The sequence below is a fragment of the Hibiscus syriacus genome, unplaced genomic scaffold, assembly GCF_006381635.1.
Source record: "Hibiscus syriacus cultivar Baekdansim isolate YM2019G1 unplaced genomic scaffold, ASM638163v2 tig00111138_pilon, whole genome shotgun sequence".
Lineage (NCBI taxonomy): Eukaryota > Viridiplantae > Streptophyta > Magnoliopsida > Malvales > Malvaceae > Hibiscus > Hibiscus syriacus.
This window is the reverse complement of record NW_024062995.1, coordinates 162965-172190: the sequence shown is the minus strand read 5'-3', so window position 1 is coordinate 172190 and position 9226 is coordinate 162965. Positions and strand designations below refer to the sequence as shown.

Below are 9226 nucleotides of genomic sequence, written 5' to 3'. Positions count from 1 at the left end.
TTCCCATTTAGTGGAAGAGAGGACTAAAGGTCCTCGAGAATATAGGAGAGTGACATCAGCTTTGTCACTCCAGCCGAGTCAAAGGTTAGACATAGTGTCTTATAGGAGACTGCCAACTCCACCGTCTGCGGTGAGCTTTGAAGGCTCTGATAGCGTTCTGAGGTATCCAAAGTGCTAGTATTGTGGAAAGAATCATCGATGAAGGTTCTTCAAGCTTTGTAAGAAGTTTTATAGATGCAGATCTTTGGCGTATATGGTGATGGATTGCCTACATCCGATTATGTTGGTTTTATACTCAGATAGGAGAGCAGAGGAGTCGATCGACCTATTTTCCGTTCGATAGTATGTGGTTCAGCTTATCAGATCATAGAAAGGCAGGGTCAGTATGTTGATGGTGCAAATGGGATATCAAGTATGTTTTCAAATGTTTTAGTTTTTATGTTGCTTTAGTCAATATGAGTGTATGCATTCCTTATAGTGTTCAGTGCGCTAGGTAAGAAAAGTATTCACGTAGATGATCTTAGTGTGGAGACCCAAGTATCGAGTAGGTCGGCCTTAGCAGAGTAACCACAGTTTGTCTTAGATATTCTTCGAGTGTTCGTGTGATCAGGCTGTAGAAAATTTTGAAACCCTAAGTTTAGTGTTAAAGACAATCATCTCTATGTGAGTGTTAAGAACACCAAAGTCTCCTTAGTCAATGTGTCGATCACCATGTTGATAGAAAGATCAAGAATATCTCAGTCAGTGCCAAGGCACTTCAGTTGCTAACTGGGCACAGATGCCCTAAGTACTCTCGATGAGTAAGTTAGCATGGTGCATATTACGATGTAGCTGTTTTGGAACTCACACCTTAAGTTTTAAGGGTATCGTAAGTCAGGTAGCAAGTTTCCCATCTCGAGGTGCAGAGACCTCTAGGATTTCATCAATGTGTATTCGTGTACGATCAATAAGTGAATCAACTAAATGAGCCAACCCTCATTAGTTATTTTTTGGTGTTGGTATATGAATGTGATCTATATACAACACATATCAATATTTAGCATTGCATAGTATCGTAGACTTTGGGTGCTTTAGATTAAAGGGAATCAAGTTTGTTAAGTGTCGTATGACTAGCAATAACTGTCATCGACTAGCTCAATGATGGTAAACATTAGAGAGTGCAAGACGTAAAGTCTCAGAATCTTTAACTCAAAGTTCGACCATGTAAGATCACAACTTTGTGTTGTGTACTCTCCAAGAGAGTCAAATATTGCTAGTTTCACTAGTCAAGTAACTGATTTTCAGTTGTGAACCTCTTAGATGCTCGATCAGGTGAGCATAGCAAATGTAGGTTGCAAGTTATATGAGAAATATCCAAGTTTTGTGGATAAGTATTGAATTAGAGTTACACAACAGAAGCATATGGATTAACGTTGGTCGAGAATTATTATCACCTCTTTAGTAGTCAGTATCGAGACAGTGTTGGCAAGTGTCATAAGATCTCAAGGTGTGGTATGATGGGTTGCCTATGTTCAACAAATAAAAGAGGTTATTGGGTTATGCAATGAGTTAACTCGATTGAGTAAAGTTAACTAGAACAGGGATTTAGCTATAGTAGTGAATCTTAGGGTAACATCATCCTTGTGGAACGTTCTAAGATTATAGTGTCAGATTGATTTTAGCTTTGTACTTTTCGAAGATTTTCACTTGAAGTTTGGTGTTGGTATCGCATTTAGAATGATTTTACGAATTTCGAGCAGCATGTAAGTTTGTAAGGACTTCTTCCTTCAGAATTAGTTTTGATATAATTTTAGGTATTTCAAGGTTCCTAAGCGTTTGACATATGGATAATATCATTTGGACCAAGTAAATTTTACAGACAAAATTTCTTTCAAGGAGGGGAGAGTTGTAATACCCAAAATTTTGGGCTAGTAGTTTCAAGTTTACCCGAGAGGTAAGTGGACCTCGTGGATTTTATGATTTAAGTTATTAGGTTTAATTGGGTTGGTTTTAGGCCTAATTAACCATAAAAATGGATTTTTAATTAGTAGTCAAGATGTAAGGGACTAAAAGAGTAATTAGACCATTTTTGGATTTTGAAGCTAAAATTTAGGGGTTTTATATATTTTGGGACATGGGGTCTCATTTCTCATGTCTTCTCTTCATTTTCTTCGTCATATCTTCTTCATTCATCTTCTTTAAGTAGCCATAGCTCTAAGGTAAGGTCTTGAACCTTTTTCTTGTTTCATTTTCATTATAAATTCCCCTTGCAACATCATTTTAAATAATCAAAGTCTTGGTTTAATCCTAGCTAGGTTTTCATTCAAATCTCCAAGAAATGGAGTGTGGTTAAGCAAAGAGCCTAATTTCGGGGTTCAAACAACAAGACATTGTATTTCTAATCCTTAAAAGTATCAAGTTTTCATAAATTTCAAGGATTTGCTAAGATTTTTGTAGTTGAGCATATTGGAGTTTAATTTTGATTTCAAGATTAAAAGAATTTTTAGGTGTTATTAATGTATTTTATGACACATAGTGAACTTAGTTAACTCCTAAAAACTTTAGTTCATGATTTAGAATCAAACTATGGACTTTAGGGGTGATTTTTGGGTGTTTCTCGAACCTAAAATATCCATTTTAGAGTTCAAGTATTGATACTGGGATGAAAATATTGATACTGGATGAATTAGGGTGAAAATTAGGGTTTCTGATAGGTAGTATCGATATTGAGGGAAGTAGTATCGATACTGACCCCTTGGTATCAATATTGTGGGTTGTAATATCAATATCGGATGCTCAGTATCGAGATCGTATGCTTGGTCTCGAGATTGGCTGGTCTCCATACTGTAGGACTAGTCTCCATAACGAAGAACTAGTCTCCAAGCCGAATGACTAGTATCCATACGGAAGATTGAGTATCCATACCAAATGCTCGATATTAATGCCCAAAGTGGTCGAGTGACTTCAAGATATCAAATAGACTCAAGAGTGAGGAGTTTATATCGTTTAAGATCAGACATCTATATCGAGTATGAAAAAATGACTAAAATGCCCTTGAGGGCTGAAATTGTAAAATCAAACTATGGATTTAAGGTATTTTTTGGTGTTATTTGAACCCAAAATATCCATTACATAAATTGGGGGAAAATTAGGGTACTAACCCCTTAGTATCGATATTGTGGGTTGTAGTATCGATACCGGATGCTCGATCTCGAGACCGACTGGTCTCCATATCGATGAACTGGTCTCCATATCGAAGACTCGATATCAATACCCAAAGTGGTCGAGTGACTTCAAGATGTCAATTATACTCAAGAGTGAGGAGTTTAATATCGTTTAAGATCGAACATCTATCTTGGGTATGAAAATGATGAAAATGCCCTTGAGGGCTTAAATTACCAATTTACTCTTATGGGCCTCAGAGCGAGTAACTAAGAATGAAGGACCATTATAGAGTACATACCGAGAAGCAATATGATGAATTAATTAGACTAAAAAATATAAGAGTATCATTACTCAGAGTTGGACCTGAGTAAGGTATCAGGCTAGTAAATAGTATGACGAAATAGTACAAACTCAGTAATTGTCATAAAAACCCAGATACACATAGAAACTTCTCTAGAGGCAGAAAATGACTAAACACCCGTAAGTAATGAACGACCAAAATAGAGCAGCTTAATAAATAACAACAGTAACAAACTAATAAGCCTTCACATAATGTTCTAGATGAGAAAACGAGTGAGAAAACAATTAGTGAGAGGATAAACTCACTTTAGTGAGTCCAAATATGCTAAGGTATAGCCATGTTAGCCTAATTTCTCTAGTGGGTCATGTCAGTGCGCAAGGCATTTCAGGAGAAAACTAGGGCGTGAGGCCCGAACACTCGCGATTAGTGGGTTAGCGATGTCAGTGCTGTGTGTCCTTTAGGCCTTAGACATGTTTGTATAGTTGCATCACTCAGTAAAATAGATATGTTAAAACTTGGCTTGAAGGCTATATGAAACCGAGCCAATGCTTTAGATGGGCGAGAATTGTACCGATGCTATGTGACATCGAGTTCCCTCAGTAACTAGTGTCTGACGGTTATGTGAGACCAGATACTAGTCAGGTTAGCATTCAATTAATGCACAATATGTTTAGGTCTGCATTCAGATAATGCACAGGAATATCATTGTCGTATTCAGATAATGCGTAGCAGTTACAGGCATTGGGGTTAGAAACCCTTTAGAGGCGTACTCATAGCGAGGCCCTTAGTAGAGGACTAAAGGAAGCGTGAGACTCCTACTTCAGTGATAGAACAATAAAGCCTTAAGTAGGTAGCACTTGATCTAGATCATGCATGTATATACTTCTTAGTACTATGTCTTCAACATTCTCGTGTTTATGAATTCTTATGATGCTGTAGATTAGTGATTATATTGCTGGGCTTTGTAAGCTCAACCTTTGGATGCTTTTCGTTGCCAAGTCAATAGCTTGGGCCGTTCGTAGAGCACCGTCGCAGTAGGATTTTCATCAACTCTGATAAAGTATTGTATTGTAGCTTTAGTGGGCATGTGTATTCATAAAACCTTACTTGTGTATTTGAGTTGTAACTTCAAGATGTATTATTTTGTTTTAAATTATGTGTCATGGAGCTCCGGTTTTGTAAAATGTTTTATATCAGTTATTTATGTTTTAACATGATATCATTCAGTATGTTTGAAAAAATGAACATGATTTGAAAATCAGGGGTTGCCTTGGCAACCCAGTGTGACACTTTAAGCCTAATCAAATTTAGGGTGTTACATACATGTTATACCATTGATATAACAAAAAAAATATTGATGACATGCATGTTGTACATTCATGATTACAATATAACATTCACTCAAACAATGAAAACGATTTTATTATTATTCACAAACTAATAAAAAGGCTAATTTATGTAAGTAATATCTATTCTATATTTATTTATTTATTTATTCAAACGTCTCTCAAATAATATTAATATTTAATAAAATGTTATTCTTTTAATAAAGGGGTATCAGGTAGGAAGATTTTTTAAAAGCATAGTTTGTAGGAGTATTAGGAGTAGGGATGGGCATGAGACCCGACTCCAACAGGTTCTGATCTGACCTGACCCGATTGGGTAGGTTTTTTTAAAAAAATTTCAAGTTCGGGTCGGGTCGGATTCGGGTTTAGGGTGAAAAATACCCTACCCGAACCACCCTAAAAAATATAATTTTACCTTATATATTTAGGTATAATTACAATAATACCCCTCTATATATTATTTTTTTCAATTAAATCACTATTTTTATTGAATAAAAATAATATTTTTTTATTATTTCGGGTCGGGTCAGATCGGTTTTAGATTTTATCTTAAAAGTCGGGTTGAGTTCGGGTCGAGTGAAGGATATATATTTTTCGGATCGTATCAGGTCGGGTTGAGTGAAGGATGTAAAATTTTTGAGTCGGGTCGGGTTGCCTTAAACCGACCCAAACCCTACCCATGCCCATCCCTAATTAGGAGACATCTTTATTGACGTGATAAATGTTTTAGATGATTTTTTTAACGTTGATATCATTCAAGATAAAAAAGAATGAGAAAATGTGTTAAAAACCAAAAAAAATGTATATATCAATTTTATTTAAAAATAAATAACTATCACAATATTTCAATAACACATTTATAATTGAAGTGAAAGTTAAAATTCAATAATCTAGAATATGCATTATCCAAGTGTTACATTTGATGTAACCTTTAACTCTTCATTTAATTTAAAGATCATTACCTTAATTTCATCAAAATTTAATGTAAACTATACATTTTATACTTTAACAATAAGTTTTATTTCATTTTGATAATCCCATTATTGTTTTTAAAAAAATCATATCTAACGTTTAGTTTTGATTTCATTTTGATCATCATTGTTAAAAAGTAATGGTAATGATGACATGTCATTATAAGATAATGTCATGTTGTCATTAAAAAAAAATAAAAATGTCACATCAATAATTCTGTTAATTTTTTAACATTGAGTGACTAAAATGAAACTAAAATATAATGTTAGGTATGATTTTGAAAAAAAAGTTGAGTGATCAAAATAAAATAAAAGTTATAGTTGAGTTACTAAATGTATAGTTTGCCTTAAAATTTAATAGGGTAAACTACACATTTAGTATCTAAACTATTACTTTTGTTTCATTTTGGTACCTAAAATTTATTTATTTTTAAAAAAACTTTTATTTTTGTATTCTGCCATTAAAAAACTAACAGAACTGTTAATGTGATTTTTTTTCAATGATGACTGTGCAATATTTTATGGTGATACGTCAACATCAATGTTGAGTTTTTAATGATGGGTACCAAAATGAAATATAAACTAAACATTATATATAATTTAAAAAATTAAAGTCTAAATACTAAAATAGAACAAAAATAATAGTCTAGATACTAAATGTGCAATTTACCTTAATAATATGTGGCCGTGGTTAAGACTTTGTTCATATCGCTGGGAGTAGCCGAGTAGGTAAACGTGGATCTCCATTATACCGTTGGACAACGGCTATCTCTTCCAACGGTTAAAAAATGTAGTGCATTTTAAAATTTCCAAAATACATCTTATTCCCAACGGTCACCAGGTTCAAAATTTGTGCTTCTTTCCTCCCTCTATATACAAGCAAGACAACTTAAAGAAATCCATTTCCAATCAAAACTCAACGACAAAGAGAAAAGATGAAAAAAATACATTTTAAGTCTCCTCCGATGAGATCATCTGCTTCTCCCAATGGTAATCTTTTCTCCGATTCTTCTTCTGTTTCTTTTGTTTACTTTGGATAAAAAATTTTTCTAAGATTTGTTTAATTTGGGATTTTTTTCAGATGAGAATGATAGACCCAATCTGCAAAGGGATTTGAATTTGCAGAAACCGATGAAACAAAATGTGAAGACTTCCAGTTTTCCAAGAAAGAAAGTCTTGGGTGAAAGAAATGAATCTCCAGGATCAAATTCCTCCATTACCCATTTTTCCAAATCCCCAAATCTTGATTCAAACCCCTCGCCAAAGATCATTTCAAAGAATTCCCCAAATCTTGATCCCAAAGTCGTTTCTAAAGAGCCTGTCTCCCACAAGACACCGTTGTCGAACAGTTCCAGGGATGGGACACCCTCACCGAGTCCTTACGACCCATTGAAGAATTACCTTTCACCAAGGCCTCAATTCTTAAGGTATAATCCCGAAAGGCGAAAGGAGATATTTTTACGCCTTGAAATGGAAGACAAAGAAGGGGATGATCCCACTGTTGAATCTGATGAAGCCGACGCTGTTTCTGGTGACAGTTCTTTGGCCTCTTCTTCTAAAGAAGATGAAGAATTCGGCGCCGAAAGTGAGAGTCTTTCGGAGAATGAAGATGAAGAATTCGAAGAGGGAGAGGATGAAGCAGCATGGAGTCTGGGAGGAGTGTTGAAATATTTCCTTTTGTCGGTTGTGTTATTACTGAGTACATCACATATTTCCTCCATGAATTCCCCCGTCTCTGCTCCAGCTTTTGAGGTTCATGCACTTGGTTTTCAAAACCATTCATTTGGAATAGCTGAGGGTTTTGGGTATAAGTTCTTGGATGGAAAAAAAGAGCAATTGGGTTTATTGAGCATCACCCAAACTATGGAAGATGAGGTAATTGAGGAGGAAAAGGCTAACTTGGGACACGTAGTTAGCTTGGAGATAGATAATACAGTTGTCGAATCTGAAGAGATGGTTGAAGAAGCTTCTGAGGAATTTGAAGAGAACATTGAGTTACTAGAGATGGAAGAAACTGAGATAAAGGGACACGTAGTTAGCTTGGAGATAGAGAATACAGTTGTCGAATCTGAAGAGATGGTTGAAGAAGCTTCTGAGGAATTTGCAGAGAACATTGAGTTACTAGAGATGGAAGAAACCGAGATAAAAAGTGTAGAAAAGATTGAAGATGAATCGGAGAAATTTGAGTTGCAGGAGATGGGAGAAACTGAGGAGCAGATTGAAGAAACCCAAGATGTAGATGAAGACATTGAATCCTTACAAGTTGATCATCAGGCAAGTCTTTTTTCTGAAGGAACAGAATCTTCAGAGGAAATCAGGGAGGTTCCAAAGGAGGAAGATGAAGATCTTCACAAGGAAACCAGTGATACCGACATGGTTCAAGTTATAATATTGCAAATCAGTATGCTGCAGAAGTGGGGAAAATCCATTGTTCTTAACATGTGCTGCCATGGAAACTGAAATGTTTCTCAAAGTTATGTTTGGGTTTCTAACATGTGCTGCCATTGTTGCACCTTTTGTATTTGGCTTTAACATCAGGAGAAAGGGAATTGCACCAAAGCCGTCTTCTTCTCCGGTCGATAAGCATTCGATCAAACCAATTGTGAAGGAGAAGAAGGCAAGTTTGCCACTTCCTGCAGATGATCCAATAAAGCTTGCTGTTTCCAACACCATGCCGTTGATTAGTACTACCTCTGCAGTTAGGAGCCGAGCACCTTCAGTTGAGTTGCTGACTGAATTTGACTTTGGTGAAATAAGTAGATCAGTTAGAAGTTCTGCTATAAACAGAAGAATGAAAGATCAAGTGAGCAGCTATTCTTATTTCTCAGAAAAGGATTTGGGGAGCAAGGATCAACAAGGACACACACACCTCTCCGCTGTGAACTCCAATTCATCCGAAAGATCAACGTCGACTGCCAAGAAGAAACGTTTAGGGAAAGAGTTGGGAAGCAACAACGAGGTGATAACTCCGGTGAGACGATCAGCCAGAATCCAAAATCGTGCAGACATTGTCTCTCCATGAAGGCAGTGAAGAGTGGAAATAGAACTTTAGGGCATTATCTGAAACAGCATCTCTGTTGTTTCATGTTCCAGAAAACTAATGTAGAATTAGAATTTATCTGTCTGTAGTTGTGTTCTATTCTAATCTTGTAGGAAAGAATTTGTTGGTTACTTTAACAATCAATTATCTTTAATCGTTTCCTAAATATGCTTTCTTGGCCTCCATCTTCAACATAATGAGCAATGTAGCTAGCAAAGAAGTCATAAGTGTGACGCAATTCAATATGTGGATAAATGGCCAATAATATGCAATTTAACGTTGTGAAGGGTAAACATAACAATATATATAATGAGCATGAACTTTCTCAAGAAACAAACACACCCCGCATAAAATTACAAAAATTCTAATATAGTAAACAAAAGTTAGTATAAAAAGCAATGGAAAGAATTTCGTATGCTTTTGT

At 35.6% G+C, this 9226-nt stretch overlaps 1 protein-coding gene across 1 annotated transcript; it reads left to right on the top strand.

Moving 5' to 3' along the window:
* The first annotated feature begins 6678 nt into the window (after nt 1-6678).
* On the top strand, nt 6679-8784 carry LOC120154643. Its single transcript, XM_039166319.1, has 3 exons — nt 6679-6752; nt 6844-8203; nt 8301-8784. Exons 1-3 carry the CDS (start codon nt 6698-6700, stop codon nt 8782-8784), a joined length of 1899 nt encoding a protein of 632 aa, XP_039022250.1. The 5' UTR covers nt 6679-6697.
* The last annotated feature ends 442 nt before the right edge of the window (nt 8785-9226 follow it).

Bases quoted from the DNA above. Each gene is read 5' to 3' on its own strand.
- LOC120154643 (XM_039166319.1), top strand. From the start codon at position 6,698: ATGAAAAAAATACATTTTAAGTCTCCTCCGATGAGATCATCTGCTTCT. The intron at 6,753-6,843 runs GTAATCTTTTCT...GATTTTTTTCAG, and splicing joins ATCATCTGCTTCTCCCAATG to ATGAGAATGATAGACCCAAT. The intron at 8,204-8,300 runs GTGCTGCCATGG...CTTTAACATCAG, and splicing joins AAATCCATTGTTCTTAACAT to GAGAAAGGGAATTGCACCAA.